Raw genomic sequence first — 20,349 nt, forward strand, 5'->3', positions numbered from 1 at the left:
TAAAAGATACCAAAACAGACCAATTTAAAGAACATAAATTCTAAAATAAGACGGTCTCAAACTATGAGACGGTTCATTTTTATAAAAAAAGTTGTTCATTTAGTGTTAATAAATGAGTTGTCTTCGTATATAATGGGATCGTCTCACCGTCTCACAGTCACGGTGAGACGTCTCACAAGAATTATTGTTTACAGAAATACTCCATAAATTCCTCAACTGTCATTTTTTGCAATTTGCAACTCCTCGTCTACGGGGTACTTTTCCACACCACTATCACTCTATTCTAGGCCCTAGGAAAGATCAAAAATCTTTGATAAATAAAAAAAAAAGTAAAAATTGCCTACTAAAAGTCTCGAACCGCAATCTGTTGGATAAAATCCAAGTTTCTAACCATTGCACCATAATAGATCTCTAGTCTTTAGATGTTTCTTTATATATATTAACATTTTTTTCTGAAATCGGGGGGATGCAAGCGCACCCACTGCACCCCCCGTAACGACGCCTCTAATCAAGACCGGCATATAATTTAGATTACTAAAACAACTAGTATAGTTCCCGTACTACAACACGGTATTTTTTAGATTTATTTTATAAAGAAACTTTCTTATTAAATTAATTGCATAAATTAACTATACTTGCAGTTTAATATTATAATGTACGGAGTACTAAATATAATCTTAGTAAGAGGTAGAAAACGAAAGTTTACTAACATCAAAGGACACTTTAAGTTAAGTTATTTTTGTCTCAAATTATTTTTACTTTACTGTTAAAAGTAACACTATAATGTTATATCGTTACATGATATGACATTAAAATAAATTTAAGTGATGTAAGATCTAATTAAAATGTGTATTACCTTATAACGAAAACATGTAAAAACAGTATACTTCGCATTTAAAAAGACAATTTACAAATAATTAATTAATATTTTTATTTTTATTTTTATTTTATACATAAAAATTTGTTTCATTTAGAAAATCATATTTAGAGTCTAACCGATCATGAATAATAAAAAAAAGGAGATTTGCGTAATTTTAGAGTGTAATGGATGAAGGATAACATTTATGGAAATGATTGTATAATAAATTAGGGATAATAATTGTTTCTTGTTGATGGGGCATATTCTGCACCGCTGACCAAGTCAACACATTGAGCAAGGTCAAGGGTATCCACAGCAAAGTCAACGACTTAGACAGCCTAGCCGATGAAGCCTATCGGCCTGTCACCTCGGTCTCGGCGTGGCAACCACCAAATGGGACACATATCCGCGTACTCATATCCAAGACCCTCGGCCGGCCTGCCATGGGTCCAGCGGCCGAGGGTAGAACGGTCTTTCCACCTGCTAGCCACTTGGCCACTACGTGACAAAAGGTGAAAGTCTATAAATACTCCTCAACCTTCATTGAGGAAAGGATCCAAAAATTAACCTAAGAATCACTATTCATCTGGTAATATCTTCCTTATCTCTCTACAATACATCCTTAGCCAAGTAACAACAACTTACCCCTCTAAGTTTACTGACTTGAGCGTCGGAGTGAGTACGCTTGGCACAAAGCCAAGCCCTCAGTTCGTTCATTGTTGCAGGAGAGGCCGAGAGGAACGATAGAGACGAAGGATCCAACTCAAGACATCATTCTACAAGCCACGGGTGGTAACAATACTCGCTCTGGAATTACACCCGGAACAATTGGCGCCGTATGTGGGAAAAGACACTAGAAGCTAGTCACATTCATTCCCAAACAAAAAACATAAACGCAAAAAAAAACCCACCCCAAAAGCTAAGAAGATGTCGAAACAACAAGAGGCATTCGTGACTGACGAAACCGAATCCTACCAAGATGATGCCATCCACAATTCCGGAGTTGTGCAGCCCTCCACCGGCGGAGAAATCCAACCGGAATTCGGGATGCCGATGATACCAGACATGCCGCTGCCTGCCAACCAGGTCACCATCATGGGACATGTGGTTGACGTAGCAAAACTGAAGATGCTCCTGGACCTAATTGGTAGTACGCCTGCTCACACTGTCACGCCGACAAGAGCGGCGGAAACCGTCCAGGAGACCAGGGCCCAAAATGTGACCCCAAGAAACTTGGACGGAGCATTAGGAGAAGCTGACCCTGTCAAGACACCGGAGAAGCCCAAAGTGGTCGTGGTAGACCTAAGTCCTTCTCGCACTCGTGAGAAGACGGCGTCGCCGCCGCACGAACGAGGCACACCTCGGAGGAGCGAAAGAAGCCCAACCCGTCAGAGTTGGAGAAGAAGCCCGACTCACCGGAGTCGGAGGAGAAGTCCTTCTCGCTACGAGGAGAGAAGCCGGACTAGGAATGCGAGGAGCCGATCGCCGCGTGTCGCTCGACATGTGGTCAGACAGCCCCTCAGCGCCTACGTCCTAGATACCCCGGTGCCGACTAAGCTGAAGTTACCACCTATAGCATACAAAGGAGAAGGTGGCCCAACCGACCACGTCGAGGCTTACGAGTCTCACATGTCAGTATGGGAGCAACCCGATGAGGTTTGGTGTCGAATCTTCCCAACGACACTGCATGGGATGGCACAGAGTTGGTACAAGGGGCTACCCGACGGGTCGGTATCTTTATTACGCCGATCCAAGGACAAGTTCCTAGCCCGGTATTCTGCACGGGAGGAGGGCCGTGGAGACATCGAGACCTCCCGACTATCGGACGGGAGGGAGGCGAGTCCCTCCGGGTTATGTAAAGAGGTTCGACGCCAAGGTTCGACAAATTCGTGAGTGAACAAATAACCGGCGACCTTTCGCGATGAAAGGCCTCCCGAGGGGAGACCTAAAAAACGAGCTCATCAAAAGCGGCGGCTTGACCTTGGACGCCGCCAGAAATTGGGCCGATCAAGCCATTAAAGTGGAGGACTATCACAAAACCTGGGTAGGCCCTAGCGAGGCCGAACCCTCGAAAAGCGGAGCCGCCGGAGGAGGACAACCGGATGAAGGGCGCCGTGACAATATTCGGTCACGGTGCAGTGAAAAGACGCCGTGACAATAATCGGTCACGGTGCAGGGAAAGACGCCGTGACAATAATAGGTCACGGTCGATAAACTGCCGGAAACAGGACTCGACGGGCGCCGGGTGGAGTTCGGGAACGTACGCCGCAGGCGGTATAATAATAAAACCCCCTAGTCGTATCGGCCGCCGAGGTCTTCGTCCTGAGCAAAAACGAGGGCCAGAAGTGGGAAAGGCCCCCAAGCCGAAGGGAGACGGTGACGCGAGCGATCTTTGTGAGTACCACGGCCACACCGGTCCACCTTATCGACAACTCGCCGCATCCGAAGAATGCCATTGAAGAACTGATCCGGAAGGGAAGCCTCGGCAAGTACGTTGCCAAAGACCAAAAGACTGACGCCGGCAGTTCAGATAAGAAATCCGTCTTCGAACGGATAGGAGTGATACATGTCGTCATCGGGGGCAACGAGAACGGAGGGTCCGCTCATGGGCACAAACGGCACCTGAACGAGCTATATCAGGCCATCAACTTTGTGCCCAACACAGCGATCCCCGCTTCCAACATCCCCGATATGACTATTGGAAGGAAGGACTACGAAGGAGTCATCGCTCCTCACAGCGACCCACTTGTAGTCAATTTGGACATATCCAACCACCTGTAGACACCTCGTTTCTGCACCTCCCGCAAACCACCCGGTGATGATTGGGCCGCATGTTTGATTCGCGGAACGATTTGTGACAGTTCGTAAGATTATCGTCAAGTGATTGCTCAAACATTAATGTCTACCTCTTAGTTGTCATCTACGTACCGATACGGTCGTTTTGGCAGTAATTAGAGTACATTTGGAGTCCGGGTCAAAAACCGTCTTCATTTTCTAAAACCGTCAAATCCCGAGTCAAAGCAATGTCCTTGTCTACCTAAGGTTAGGATGTCATAAAATGTTGAGATTATATCTCATTTTGAGTCCCATGTCACTTCATTAGGCTAAACTTAAAGTTTATATTACAAAATGTGCATTTCATTTAGCTAAAATGATAACCCGACCTTTAGGCCCGTTTTACGAGGTGATAACGACTTTTTTGGGTCAGGCCTATTTCACAGAAAGTTCTAGATCTTTCTTTTAGCTTTCCAACGCCACCGAAATCACCTTAATCCGAGTCCTGTAGAGAAAGTTATGCCTAAAATACGACAGGCTGTCAAACGCGTCTTCTACGCGCAGAGGAACCTACCCGGGAAAGGACGCGGCGGTCTTTGCCGCTCTTCCAAGGGACGCAGCACTTGCTGCGCCTTTTCCCAGGATTTTCTTTTTGTCCAAGTTTCCGTGTTTTAACCTAAGTCGGTTATTTCCGGATCTTTCCTTCCGTATCCTAGTCTTACCATAATTCCGCCGCGTGATTAGTATAAATAGGAGCCTTCGCTCCTCATATTTCTCACGCGAGTGTCCGCCCTTCTCTTCTCCCTTTGCATTCTAGACTTCGTTATTACTAATTGGCGCCTACGTGCTTGGACTTCCGACCACGTAAGCTCGGATCTTTCCGGGTACCAGCCTCTCCGTTGCATGACCGACCAATTTGACCAACTACACTCAATTAATCAATTTAATCAATCGTTTTCCTCTTACGAGGGCACTTTCCTTGCATTTGCGTCGAGCATCACTAGTCGATATCTTAGTTCATCTCGTTTCGTCAACATGTAAGTCTGAGGGTGTATAATCCTTATTTATTTATTGTATTTTACTTTTTTCGTATCACCGTTGTAAGATTTATGTCGAAAACACCATTAAAATCGATTTCTAAAACCGTCTTTAAAAACCTGTTTTTACGGATTTCCAGTAGACAGACGTCGAGAAAAGACGCAGCAATTGCTGCGCCTCTTCGAAGGAGCGCAGTTCCTGCTGCGCCTCTTCGTGAGGCTGCCGCAGTTCCTACTTCTTTTCTTCTTCTTCGTCCTCTGTAATTCGTGTGTTTTGTTATTTATTTTCTTTAATTATTCGTTCATGATAGTTTAATATTCACATGTATATAATTAATTCATCATTCATTCACATGTTTCATTCATCATTGTTCCGACTTAAATCCCTTATAATCCAATATTTGCGGGTTTTCGTCATTAAACTCAATTTGGGTTTTAGAGGTTCGATTCATCAATATTGAGTCTCTGGAATTCGTCATTGATATATTTTTCATCTGTTGTTTATCATCTTCATCATTAATTCATCTTTAATGTAACCTAATTAATTTTGTTTAGATTGTTTAATTCCTTAATAATCATTCATTCATGTAAATAATTCGTTTGCATCCGTCTCGTTCATGTTTTACTGTTTTCATGACTAATTCATATGTAATTAATCCATTAAATCACTTTCATCCGAGTCAAATATCATAATCAATCCTTAAAATTAACAATTGACATTAACGGTTTTTCGGTTCGGCTTCACGACGAGAATTCACCCTTGGAAGACGCGAAGAATCGCTGCTGCGCTCTTCCCAGGGCGCACTTCTCTTGCTTTGTTCGAGATGAGTTCTGCCCCTGAACTCCTTTTCTGCCTTGACCTAATTTGTTTAACATACGTATTAACTAACTAATATCCGTAATATCACTAATTCCTGTTCGTTTATTTTGTCCTTTTATTTCTTTTATTCCTTTTTATCAAATCATCCGTTTTAAAGGTGTTTTCGACATAAATCGCCTATTCCGATGTAATTAATGTAATTTTCATTATTGTAATTCGTAATTATTGTATTTCCTTTCTTTGTTTGTATGTTTTCACATGTAAATCAACATTAACTCCTACTTCGACATCAATTGTTTGCTAACTACTTGTCAACCGACTTAGTTAATTCTCACATGTTAGGATTAATTTATGGATGTTGCATTGCATGCATATAGCCGACGGTATATCGAGTACGAATAAACTCCCTAATCATTAGTAGAGGCCGCTATCGAGGCGGGCGGGATTAGGTGTTCGATCAAAAGAGCTTCCTAATACGTACCCTCCCCCCTTACTCCAGATCTCCGTGAGCACCCGTGTTCATTGGCATCCACGAGAGTCATTCTAGACATAGAATGCTAAGGGTAACGACTGCTTAGTGTTCATGTCACTACCTTGTGTCTTGACATGACACGAGGTATTCGAACGGTTCCAATTTCCCATAAAAATTGGTGGCGACTCCATACAAAATGCAAACGCTTGTCCCTCGTTTCTCAACCAAGCGCCCCCGTGGGCGGCCCGCTGTCCACAGTTTGGCGACTCCGCTGGGGATAATACACTTACGTGTAGCAAGAGTGAAACTTGAACAAGGTTAGGGAATAATTTGTACAAGACAATTGTCGGTTTTCATAACTCGGTCTTCCTAGATCGTTTTATTCGGCCTTCCTAGGCCCAACCCAACCCATTCGACCAATCGTCCCGTCTAAACGGTCCTAATTCTTATTTGGGCCTAAGGATGGATAGCGATTGACGTCATCCATACCATGATGCTTACTCTTGTTTGTATCAAGGGCCTTCACTACTTGAGGAAATGGACTAGGAATCGGCCTTACTCTTGTTTGGCACGAGCCTCTCCACAGACTTCGGGTTTGATGGTTCGGTATGGCAACCCACCCTTTAAACCAAAACCCTTTTAAATGCACTCAGCATCCCGTTATAATGCTTGTATAAATGTTTGTACCTTACGTGATCACCGCTTTAAACGAAACCATGACGTTTTTTGTAAAAATCAAAACCCATTTACAAATGAAAATTTCGAAAAGGCCATTAATTAGCGCAAAACCCAGTCAAAACTCTGTCCGTTTGTCGAGTCAAAACTTCGGGCCTAAAACCCATTTTAAAACCCATTTCGAAAAAAGAGTCCAAAAAAAAAAACAAAAAACAAAGTCCGAAAAAAAAAAAGAAAAAAGAAAAAAAAACAAAAACAAAAAAACCAAAAACGTTTTAATCAAAAGATTTTCAAATCATGTAAATGTAAATATGTAAATTCAATTGGGCTAAGTTAGAGTCAAAGTTCAAACCGACTATGTCCTAGTCGGAACTCTGTCGAGTCATAAACCCGTCTTCCTCTACATTTTGGGTCTTTTCAAAATTCAAGTCAAGTTCTAAGGCGTCACGCCGTCATTTTGGACCCCCTACCCTAATTCAATTAGGATCTAAACATTTCCACACATCCACTCACACACTCGAGGCTAACACATCGATCCGTCTCTTGAATTCCCCTAGTGACACGTTCGGGACACACCTACCCAAACCTCGAGTCAAGTTTGTCTTAAACACACGTCTTAGAATCAACACGTGTCATCAACCCCGTCAATAAGGTCAATCATATAAGGGTCACTCCGTCAAAGTCAACACTCGAGTCTAAAATTATATTCAAGCACCGTGAATTCAAACACGAGAAGTCGCTCACGACATTTCACGAATTCACAAGTCAAGTATAGATTTATCATCTTGTCCCTTCCTTTGTTTGTTGCCTTAGTATGCGTGATCCCATGTCGAATCGAGTTGTAATGCGCGTCATTTCTGTCGAGTAGGAATCCAGCAAGTTCTGTCAATCAGCAAAGTCACGAAGCAGATCAAGCCACCATCACCGCATCTCTCCAAGATGTTTATGCCATGGTCCTAGGAGTTCAAGCTACAGTGGAAAATTTGAGCATTCGCGTCTTCACCCTTGAAAATGCAATGGTGGAAAAGAACATGCCAATTAGGGAAACCTCTAGTCTAGGTCGTCCAAAGCTTACCTCTTGCAATAACCATCGTCCTAGAAAGCCAAAAATAGCTGAAAGGAAACCTGGGAGGCATCAAAGGGTGCTTACCGATTTAGGCATGTCTTATGCTGATGCTTTGAAGAGACTTTCTGCCCAAGGTAAGCTACATCCAATAGGACCGACTCCGGATCCACCATTAGAGAAACAGGTGAACCTCTGGAAGGGCAACAAATACTGCTTATATCACCAAGGTAGAGGTCATGATATTGAAGAGTGTTTTCTCTTGAAACACACCATCCAAGATATGATCGAAGGGGGCATGCTTCCAGAACCACCTTCCGCCAAGAAATCCAGGAAAATCGACCCTCTTGGGTCTAGTATCATTAAACTTGACGAAGAATCGTTCCTGGACTGTTCTTATCTCCTCAATCATCGTGATGATAAAGAAATCAATGTCCTCGAAGATGAAGATATCCAAAATGGAATGCTCATGCTTTCCATTACCTTCAACAATAAATTTTCCAAAATAGAAGGAGCTATTGATAATCTAAACTCTCGGCTTTCCAACATTGAAAATCAATTTGCCGAAATGGGTAAGAAGCTTGATGCCCAGCCTCTTAAGATGAAAAGTGTCCAGACAAACCCTCAATTTGACAGTCCTAAGGAGAAAGCAACGAGTGGGCAACCTATTCTTATTTCTTCTCATCCAGGAATCAAAGTTAATAAAGGCATCCTCATGGATCCTTCGTCAAAGAAACCTAACAACCCTCCAAGGGCATTTCCAAAGGCTTACAAAAATAAGGGCACACCTCCTAGGAAATTTACCAACATTGGTATTACATACACCGATGCCCTTCAGAGACTCATGGAGCGACGAATGTTAAAGCCTATAGGACCTACAACTGACCCAGAGAAGAAGTCTAAGTTCTGGGATGAGAATGCCTACTGCAAATACCACAGGGGCAAAGGACATGATACAGAGAAATGTTTCAAACTGAAACATGTCATTCAGGATATGATTGAAAGCGGGAAATTGTCTCTCTCTACTTTTAACCCACAAGGTAGCTTAGGCAATCCTCATGGATATACCACTTATCAAGAAACTCTTCTTGACTGTTATCCTTTCAATGTTCCCAATGATGAGGACGAGGTGCTCAAATGGGTGAATGCTCAAAGCCGGATGTCGAAGCCAGTTGCTGGAAGAGAAAATGCTCAAGCATGGGCCGATGATTACGAGTCTAGGTCTAAGATCGCGTCAAAGTCCGGGTCCGAGTCCGAGTCTTAGGCTTTCTATCTCATACTTGTTCTAGTATCTTTCTCCGTTTTCATTCCTAGTGACAACCTGGGGGCTGTCCCATGAGTCACATGTCTTCTCGAGTCTATGTTAAGTACATTTATTATCCATTTCAATAAAAGCACACTTTTCAACCCACATATTCTATCATATCTCTTCCTCTACCCTTTTCCTGTGACAACAAGAATTGATTTGAGACATTTTAAAACGAACAACACATGACAGTCAATGTGAGTACACTTAGATGATGTTCCGTTCCAAGTTGTAGAGGACCCGAAACTCCGTGTTCTTTTCTTACCTATTCCATGTCTGGTAATAGAAACCACAATATAACCCTAGTTTAGGACGAGCATATCTCAAGAGATTCTAGGACAAATCCAGACCATCTCCCTTGTTAACGATCCATGACGGAAGGCAAGCCCATTCCCCACAATAAACAACCCGTGTTACTAAAGACCAACCCGTTTCACACCCAAAGGTGCTAGTGTGACCCAAATCCATGGTAACAAGCAAATCCAAGACGATACGAGCCGTGATCAAAGACAAAAGGCTCAATCAAGAGAAACTGAGGTCAATATCCAAGGCCACAATTATGCCCGTAATCCAAGACAAAAGATTCAAAAGAACAAGGCTCGATCAAGCAAGTCAAGTCAAATATCCAAAGTCAAAGTTATCTTCAAAAAACCCGAATAAAAAATCTGAGCAAGAAGCCGAGATATATTCTAGACCAAGAACTTGAATCTGAATCAAGAACAAGCTTGGAATCAAATGCTATACGGAATACTCCTGAAGTCTATATAGAATCAACTTATATTATAGAATCAAGACACCAACGAAGATGGTCAGCTAGCACCCCCACTAAGCCTTTCACACATCATACACCCTAAGTCCTTCTCGAGACCGTTACAGGGAGATAGTTAGGAATTTTGAGAATCCTCTCAAGCTCGTCAAACATACCCATCCTTTAGGGCCAAGACATGGAAACTTGAACCCACTTCATTTTAACCTACCTTTGTGTGCTCAGGCTACATCAAGCCAAGAGACCCCATTTCCAAGCCACATTACAAGCCATAATCCCATTAAGCCTTAACTCCACAAAATCGAAGCTCTAGAGATTTGTTCATCAAAGCCTCTTATTTCCGAGCTCCACATTCCAAATATCCAATCCAGTTTCACCTTGACCCATACACGGAGTCTTCAATACTTTGCTACCTAGGACGGGACATACCCAATTCATCCTTAGGGTCCACTAAGTGTGCTCACATAACAAGGAGATTTTTACAAACTTAATCATACCTCTTTGGTCTATGATCAGAGGGAGTTATCTCAAATCGATTCTTTGAGTCACCAAAGGAATACACTCCCTTGTGACCCCTATACTTTAAGGCCCTAACCACATAGCTTAGGCACGCACTTGAACTACGAGCATGGTTTGATTTCACCTTCTCAGGTGGATACGTAGGCAGTCCTTTCTTACCCAAGAAGGATACAACCACAACACCCAAACAAAATTTACCAAACCTCAGAACTACGATCTGGTTTGATTTCACTTCACGTGAATACGTAGGCGATCCTCAAGGATACAACCATCCCCACTTCTCAATTATCAACCATCCCAATTTTCAACCTTTCAACCTCAATTAACATCTCTTCCACAACCAACACCTCTATCTTCGGGGGCTCCTTATTGTCGCCCGACCTTTTTTTTACCAAATTCCAGAGTCATCTTCTCATCCTGGGGGCTTCTCTTCCGAGATACCACCCTTCCTTTATTCCTCTCTCCTCTAAGTCTAGCTAGTACTCGGTCTGGACAATGACAAAGGTCTTGGATCGATTCTCCAAGTCATCGTGCCTCAAGAGGGATCTCTTTTACAGCAAACGATGGTGAAAGATGTCCAAGTAGACAAATGGTCCATGGCTCATGCCTTACCTTTATATGCCTTCATCATTCTTGAAATTCTTATATCTTTGGAACTGATACGCATTGTCACCCACACTTGCCTAGGGGTTGCGCATGCTTAAGCAAAGTCTGTCAAAGTCATCCCTGTGTCGCGTCAAATCTAAATTAGTGTCGCGTCAGTCAAATCTAAGTCTACATTTTGCGTCACGTCCGCATAAGGTCTACGTCGCGTCAGTCACATGTGTAAAGCCCATTGAATATGCATAACGCATTACAAACGACAAACTTCTTTGAACAAGTTTTAAACAACTTTTATAAAGAAACAACTTTTGCAAAGCCTATGTGTTTTTTCATTCGAGGTCCATGTGATAAATGCTTACGTGCATATGTGTTTATGTTCTATTTGCATATTAGATTGCATTCTTGTGTGGCTACTAACCATGCAGGTAAGTATTAGAAGCAGTGCTCGCTCCGACTGGGGGCTTCACCCAAGTCTTCATTCTCCCAAATAGAAGATATTTTTGCGATTGCTCACTCAAGATTTCTTCCATGACGATCAAGATGTTCCTAGTCGTCAAAACATTTGTCCCAGTAGCAAAGCGATATTTTGCGATTGCTCACTCAAGATTTCTTCCATGGCGATCAAGATGTTCCTAATCGTCAGTATATTCCCCAACAAGAGTTCGCTTGAGACCGACGCAAGGAGATTCAACCTCAAGTTTTTGCCAGAGTTCGCTTGAGACCGACGCAAGCAGATTCCCCAGCAGTTTCTACCGACGTCCTGCTACCCTCGATATTATTGTTTCCTCATGGAGTTCGACAAAGGTGTTGTTCTCCAGAAGTTCCCAAACCAGAGCTTCCTTCCTTAAGTTCGTAAACCCAAAGTTAGAATTCTTACCCCTAGATTCTTAGATCCCAAAATGGCTTCCCTTAGGTTCATAAACCTTTAAGCTCCCACACCAACATCCTTAGGTTCATAAACCCATAAGTCCTTTTGGAGTTCTCATACCTCGAAACCTTAAACGCGCGCTTTAAAATAAGAATTAGTAACCCATTAGTTCCTAAACTTAACCCTAGGATCCCAAATCCTCTTAGGTTCACAAGCCTTTAAGTTCCCATACCAGCCGTCCTTTTAGGTTCGTATACCCATGTTCATACACCTAGCTCTTTAGGTTCCCAAACTCCCTAGAGTTCATACACTTCTATCCTTAGGATCATATTTCTTTAGGATCACCTTTTCCTTTTAGGATCATATTCCTTTAGGATCACCTTTTCCTTTTAGGATCATATTCCTTTAGGATCACCTTCCAGGAGTTCCTATACCCAAACCTTAGCTATCCTTAAGTTGACCTTACTATTTGGCCTTCTTCCCGTAGATGCTTTCCTTTAGGGCCCCACACCCTAGCACAATCCTTATATATCTTTTAGGTCTTACCCTTAGCTCCTACGCTTAACCTTAGCTCCTACGCTTACCCTTAGCTCCTACGCTTAACCTTAGCTCCTATGCACCTCCCAAGCATCTCGAGAAAGAAGTCTCCGGTATGGTCTCTTCTTATGGCTGGCGAGCCTCCTTACGTAGTCTAATGGACTTTAAACGACCCTCCCCGATAGTCGACGGACTCTAAAATGTTCCCGACGACAGTCCTTGGTTCGGACCCCTTGAGCGCCTCGCGTCGCCATAGTCGTCGGTTGTAATCTTCGATTGACCTGATGGCTATACTTTGACTTTCGCCTTGTCCAAGCCTCGGTCAAAGTGGGGCTCAGAGACACCTCGTTTCGCACCTCCCGCAAACCACCCGGTGATGATTGGGCCGCATGTTTGATTCGCGGAACGATTTGTGACAGTTCGTAAGATTATCGTCAAGTGATTGCTCAAACATTAATGTCTACCTCTTAGTTGTCATCTACGTACCGATACGGTCGTTTTGGCAGTAATTAGAGTACATTTGGAGTCCGGGTCAAAAACCGTCTTCATTTTCTAAAACCGTCAAATCCCGAGTCAAAGCAATGTCCTTGTCTACCTAAGGTTAGGATGTCATAAAATGTTGAGATTATATCTCATTTTGAGTCCCATGTCACTTCATTAGGCTAAACTTAAAGTTTATATTACAAAATGTGCATTTCATTTAGCTAAAATGATAACCCGACCTTTAGGCCCGTTTTACGAGGTGATAACGACTTTTTTGGGTCAGGCCTATTTCACAGAAATTTCTAGATCTTTCTTTTAGCTTTCCAACGCCACCGAAATCACCTTAATCCGAGTCTTGTAGAGAAAGTTATGCCTAAAATACGACAGGCTGTCAAACGCGTCTTCTACGCGCAGAGGAACCTACGGGAAAGGACGCGCAGTCTTTGCGCCTCTTCCAAGGGACGCAGCACTTGCTGCGCCTTTTCCCAGGGTTTTCTTTTTGTCCAAGTTTCCGTGTTTTAACCTAAGTCGGTTATTTCCGGATCTTTCCTTCCGTATCCTAGTCTTACCATAATTCCGCCGCGTGATTAGTATAAATAGGAGCCTTCGCTCCTCATATTTCTCACGCGAGTGTCCGCCCTTCTCTTCTCCCTTTGCATTCTAGACTTCGTTCTTACTAATTGGCGCCTACGTGCTTGGACTTCCGACCACGTAAGCTCGGATCTTCCGTACCCGCCTCTCCGTTGCATGACCGACCAATTTGACCAACTACACTCAATTAATCAATTTAATCAATCGTTTTCCTCTTACGAGGGCACTTTCCTTGCATTTGCGTCGAGCATCACTAGTCGATATCTTAGTTCATCTCGTTTCGTCAACATGTAAGTCTGAGGGTGTATAATCCTTATTTATTTATTGTATTTTACTTTTTTCGTATCACCGTTGTAAGATTTATGTCGAAAACACCATTAAAATCGATTTCTAAAACCGTCTTTAAAAACCTGTTTTACGGTTTCCGATGAGACAGACGTCGAGAAAAGACGCAGCAATTCTTTGCGCCTCTTGAAGGAGCGCGCGCTTCTGCCGCGCCTCTTCGTGAGGCCGCCAGATTCTGCTTCTTTTCTTCTTCTTAAATCCTCTCGTAATTCGTGTGTTTTGTTATTTATTTTCTTTAATTATTCGTTCATGATAGTTTAATATTCACATGTATATAATTAATTCATCATTCATTCACATGTTTCATTCATCATTGTTCCGACTTAAATCCCTTATAATCCAATATTTGCGGGTTTTCGTCATTAAACTCAATTTGGGTTTTAGAGGTTCGATTCATCAATATTGAGTCTCTGGAATTCGTCATTGATATATTTTTCATCTGTTGTTTATCATCTTCATCATTAATTCATCTTTAATGTAACCTAATTAATTTTGTTTAGATTGTTTAATTCCTTAATAATCATTCATTCATGTAAATAATTCGTTTCCATCCGTCTCGTTCATGTTTTACTGTTTTCATGACTAATTCATATGTAATTAATCCATTAAATCACTTTCATCCGAGTCAAATATCATAATCAATCCTTAAAATTAACAATTGACATTAACGGTTTGCAGTTCCGGCTTCACAGCCAGAATTCACCCTTGGAACAGACGCAAAGAATCGCTGCGCCTCTTCCAGGGCGCGGCTTCTCTTGCTGCGCTGTTCGAGATGAGTTCTCGCCCCCGAACTCCTTTTTCGCCTTGACCTAGTTTGTTTAACATACGTATTAACTAACTAATATCCGTAATATCACTAATTCCTGTTCGTTTATTTTGTCCTTTTATTTCTTTTATTCCTTTTTATCAAATCATCCGTTTTAAAGGTGTTTTCGACATAAATCGCCTATTCCGATGTAATTAATGTAATTTTCATTATTGTAATTCGTAATTATTGTATTTCCTTTCTTTGTTTGTATGTTTTCACATGTAAATCAACATTAACTCCTACTTCGACATCAATTGTTTGCTAACTACTTGTCAACCGACTTAGTTAATTCTCACATGTTAGGATTAATTTATGGATGTTGCATTGCATGCATATAGCCGACGGTATATCGAGTACGAATAAACTCCCTAATCATTAGTAGAGGCCGCTATCGAGGCGGGCGGGATTAGGTGTTCGATCAAAAGAGCTTCCTAATACGTACCCTCCCCCCTTACTCCAGATCTCCGTGAGCACCCGTGTTCATTGGCATCCACGAGAGTCATTCTAGACATAGAATGCTAAGGGTAACGACTGCTTAGTGTTCATGTCACTACCTTGTGTCTTGACATGACACGAGGTATTCGAACGGTTCCAATTTCCCATAAAAATTGGTGGCGACTCCATACAAAATGCAAACGCTTGTCCCTCGTTTCTCAACCAAGCGCCCCCGTGGGCGGCCCGCTGTCCACACCACCTGGTCAAGAGGTGCCTGATTGACACAGGCGCCTACACGAACATCATGTTCAGGGAGTGCTTCCTCAGCCTCGGTCTGAAAGTCAAGGACTTAAGCCCCTGCACCAACCCATTATACAGCTTCTCTGGGGCCGGCTTGGTACCACTGGGGTCAGTCAGACTGCCGATGATGTTCGGCGAAGGGAATGCGGCTAAGAATGTCCTAGCTTACAGGCGTCGCCGTGATCCATAACGTACTGCCTCCCCTCATTAGGACGAGCCCTTTCAGCATCATCACCAAAATCGTCTGCGTCATCATCAACATCATCGTCATCCTCCCATTCCTCCAAAGTTTGAGGATCAACTTCGGGAGAAGGGGACATAGGACCCCCAAACCTTATCGGGATGGCATCTAGTATCCCCTCCCCATCAAGACGCGACGGGGAACCCCCCGGCGCAGAAGTGCTAGTCCCGGCGTCGTGAAAGACATGATAGCAATGATTATTTAACAAAATAAGAAGTGAGGAAATATGTTTGTTTACCTTGAAGAAAAACACTCGCCGGAGTAACAACTCTGAAAATTAGAAGACAAAGAAGCCCTTGAAAGTTTAGAGAGAAGAAAATTTTGGAGAGAATGAAATTGGTGGCCAATTTCACGGAATAACTGCCCTATTTATAGGGAAAAACCCATGAAGAAGGACCAATCAGAGAACAGCCCATGAAGCGCCAGCCAATCAGCAAAAAGACGCGTGTCAGACATTCAACCATGGAATGTCAATCGTTGCAACAGTTGAACGTCAATCAATGCAACAGTGACCAAGCGTCTTCAACACGCCCATTCACATCTTTTCGCCTATTCATCTTCCTCAACAAATTCCTAGGTATCTGTTCTCCGCCGGCCACATGATCAACCAAGCTACATAGCACCGGCCGGGGGCAATCAAAAACAACCGGCACTCTCAACCCTGGTCTCGGCCAGCGTCCCTTTCTCTTCCACATCGGATGTCCTTTACACATCCATGCGGAGGGGGGATATATATGGTACGGCCTAAAAAGAACCAGGCCGAGGTAGAAGAAGCCGATGCGGAACATTTTTCACAAATTACCTGCGCAGAATATACGCTCAACATACATCGAAGCCCATACCACGTCATAGACTACGCTGGGGGCAAATTGATGGGGCATATTCTGCACCGCTGACCAAGTCAACACATTGAGCAAGGTCAAGGGTATCCACAACAAAGTCAACGACTTAGACAGCCTAGCCGATGAAGCCTATCGGCTTGTCACCTCGGTCTCGGCGTGGCAACCAGCCAGCCGGGACACATATCCGCGTACTCATATCCAAGACCCTCGGCCGGCCTGCCATGGGTCCAGCGACCGAGGGTAGAACGGTCTTTCCACCTGCTAGCCACTTGGCCACTTGGCCACTACGTGACAAAAGGTGAAAGTTTATAAATACTTCTCAACCTTCATTGAGGAAAGGATCCAAAAATTAACCTAAGAATCACTATTCATCTGGTAATATCTTCCTTATCTCTCTACAATACATCCTTAGCCAAGTAACAACAACTTACCCCTCTAAGTTTACTGACTTGAGCGTCGGAGAGTACGTTTGACACAAAGCCAAGCCCTCAGTTCGTTCATTGTTGCAGGAGAGGCCGAGAGGAACGATAGAGACGAAGGATCCAACTCAAGACATCATTCTACAAGCCACGGGTGGTAACAATACTCGCTCTGGAATTACACCCGGAACACTTGTAAAAGAGGTAAAATATAAATGTAATATTCTTTCCATGTATAGTTTTGAGAGTTATTTTCTTAGACGGGAAAACTACTAAGAGCTTTTATTCTCTTAGTAGTAGGGGGGATGCTACAATTAAAACAGTTGTTGTAAACTACATAAAATCGAATGAAACAAAATAATGTTACCACGTATATCAGGTAAGTCATCCGAGGATGACATGCTCGAAATCTATTAGGCATAGACTCAAGTCAAGAATGCTCCACCAAATTTGACTTTTGGGGAGACTTGAACCTAAATCTCCTGGGAATTCCACCCAAGTTTTTAGCCACTAGACTTCACCCTTATGGACGACAAAATAATATTTATATCGATAAAAGAATTCTAATTCGGTCATGCAATCTAAAATAATTGATTTTTTATTTTTTTAGAATGACCAAGTCAAATTAGTAATGTTGATGTAGACCATCATACACGATACAACACCAAAGTCCACATTCTATTAATTTCCAAGTCAAATAGATCAACACAAAAATTACGGTCTATATCAATTATCAAAAATCATACAAACATTCGTAGACTTTTCTCCACATAACTGGATTATAAATACCTCACCACAAACACAACATTTTCTCATCAAACCAAACAAAAATGAAGAGCATAACATTAGTAGCAATAATCCTCTCAATTTCATTACTCCCATTTTCATCATTTGCACAAAACTGTGGTTGTGCACCTAACCTATGTTGTAGCAAGTTCGGCTTTTGTGGCTTGGGCGATCCCTATTGTGGTACTGGTTGCCAATCTGGCCCATGTACTAGCGGTGGTGGTGGTACTGGTGGTGGTGGTGGTTCAGTGTCAAGTGTTGTAACCCAGTCGTTCTTTAACGGGATTATAGGTCAAGCCGCGGCGTCTTGCCCAGGGAAAAGTTTTTATACTAGAGATGCTTTTCTTAATGCCCTTGGTGGTTACCCTCAGTTTGGTACCTCCGGTTCTAATGTTGATAATTTGAGGGAAATCGCTGCCTTTTTTGCTCATGTTGCTCATGAGACTGGACGTAAGTTTTTTTTTTTTTTTTTTTTTTTTTTTGGCAACTGACCAGAAAGATTTCTATGCCATAGTCATGACCTTCTCTCCAGGAGATGAGCCTCGACATTATTTTTCCTACATACATAGCTAAAACACAGACAATGAAAATTAGGCTGGTCTCTCAATAACTTATTGAAAGACCGTCTCTCCCAAGTTTTAAGAATCTAGCTTATTTCTCATTTTAATAATTAAGGGTACAATTAATCTTATATAAGACGGTCATAAAATTGAAAAGGTTGTGCCTTGGTTTGAACTCAAATTCATTTTATTATTGTTTTTGTACATCAGGATTTTGCCACATAGAAGAGAACGATGGAGCAGCATCAAACCAGGGATACTGTGATCCCACAACGACCCAGCAGTGGCCTTGCACCCCCGGCAAGAAATACTACGGAAGAGGACCTCTTCAACTCTCATGGAACTACAACTACGGTGCTGCCGGCCAATCCATCCATTTTGACGGTGTAAACAACCCTGAAATTGTTGCAAATGATGTTGTCACCTCATTCAAGGCTGCCTTGTGGTTCTGGGTGACCAATGTGCGCTCAGTGATGAACCAAGGTTTCGGAGCTACAATTCGAGCTATTAATGGCGCCGTTGAGTGCAATGGCGGAAACCCGGGTGAAGTTAGTGATCGTGTTCAATTGTATCAGCAATATTGTAGTGCTTTTGGTGTTGATCCTGGTCCAAATCTTTCATGCTAGAGATGAGCCGTACCTTTGCTTGCTTTCATGCATGTACTAGTAATACTCCCGTACGTTATTGTATACTACGGAGTAGTATATTCTATGGTAATTTGATGAATAATACGGGGTATATGATACTTTACACAAGATATATACGTAGCTTTCTATACGTTTTATCCATCATTAATAAAAATGAAATTCTTATTACTCCGGAGTTTTTAGTTCACTATAACTACAAAGTACATATTTATGAGAGAAAAAGGATTACACATCTGAGAAAGTACCTCAGACTTTGTAGTTTTTGAGCATATATATATTTTTTCTGAGCATATATATCACCATTTATAAATATAGTTTTTGAGCAATATTATATTTTTTTAGTGTAATGTTTTAGTAAATGTGCTCAAAAACTTTATACTAAAGCGTAACTCAAAAACTTTAAATTAAAACTCAGAAAATAAACAATAAGAGTTACTACCTCAGGTGTGTAGTCTATGAACTGTATTTATTACCGACCTCAAACTTTACTTGTTTTTGAGTATTTTTGTATTTTTTTCTGAGTTTATTATAGTTTATAAGTTATATTTTAATTTTTTTTTCCGTCAAAAGTTAAATTTAACTAGACTTATATGTAATGTTTTTGAGTTTTGTTGTAATTTTTTGAGTTTAATGTTTAAGTAAATAAACTCAGAAACTTTATTGTAAAATTCATAATTTTCAAAACAAAACTAAAAAACTTTAATATAATGCTCAGAAACTATAAAATTAGTGGTAGTACATCGAATGTATGGTCTACTTACTGGTTTCTCGAGAAAAAGGAACATACATCGGATGTACTACCTCAGATTTATTTGTTTTTGAGCATATGTGTATTTTTCTGAGCTTATGACCTCAAACTTTACTTGTTTTTGAGTATTTTTGTATTTTTTTCTGAGTTTATTATAGTTTATAAGTTAGATTTTAATTTTTTTTTCCGTCAAAAGTTAAATTTAACTAGACTTATATGTAATGTTTTTGAGTTTTGTTGTAATTTTTTGAGTTTAATGTTTAAGTAAATAAACTCAGAAACTTTATTGTAAAATTCATAATTTTCAAAACAAAACTAAAAAACTTTAATATAATGCTCAGAAACTATAAAATTAGTGGTAGTACATCGAATGTATGGTCTACTTACTGTAACCCAGGCTTGGGATTGCGAATGGCCCAAAAAGACCTACTACCTTAATACTTCACATACAAAGCACGTAATAACCCACGGTCATCCCCTCTATGTACATACAAGGGACAACCTGTTACCAAAGAGAATCCGTTCATAATATACTATATACTATACTTGTGCTCCGATTATCATATAGTGGACTATTGGCGGGATACCGATGATGCGTGTGTTTTATATAAGGTTTTCACCTCATTTTTACACGCATTTCTGTGTTATTTATGTGGCGTATAGCTACAAATGCCCCCGAATAGTCTACTTTGGTTTGTCTTGTGTAAATTGTAGGTACGGACCAGAAAGGAGCAAAATCGAGCCTAAACTTATCCCATTTGCATGTATTTTTGGAGAATAAGGAATTGGAGCTCGGAAACCATCACTTAGAGAGGCGTGAGATGACCTCGGAAGGTGCCAAGGA

General features: G+C 41.7%; 1 protein-coding gene across 1 annotated transcript; it reads left to right on the forward strand.

The window, feature by feature from the left end:
• Nucleotides 1-17,513: 17,513 nt before the first annotated feature.
• LOC141606260 (acidic endochitinase SP2-like) lies at nucleotides 17,514-18,869 on the forward strand. The gene is made up of 2 exons (XM_074425315.1): nucleotides 17,514-18,000; nucleotides 18,321-18,869. The coding sequence occupies exons 1-2, from the start codon at nucleotides 17,595-17,597 to the stop codon at nucleotides 18,734-18,736; spliced, it is 822 nt and encodes a 273-aa protein (XP_074281416.1). The 5' UTR covers nucleotides 17,514-17,594; the 3' UTR covers nucleotides 18,737-18,869.
• The last annotated feature ends 1,480 nt before the right edge of the window (nucleotides 18,870-20,349 follow it).

The sequence above is a fragment of the Silene latifolia genome, chromosome 10 (genome assembly GCF_048544455.1).
Source record: "Silene latifolia isolate original U9 population chromosome 10, ASM4854445v1, whole genome shotgun sequence".
NCBI lineage: Eukaryota > Viridiplantae > Streptophyta > Magnoliopsida > Caryophyllales > Caryophyllaceae > Silene > Silene latifolia.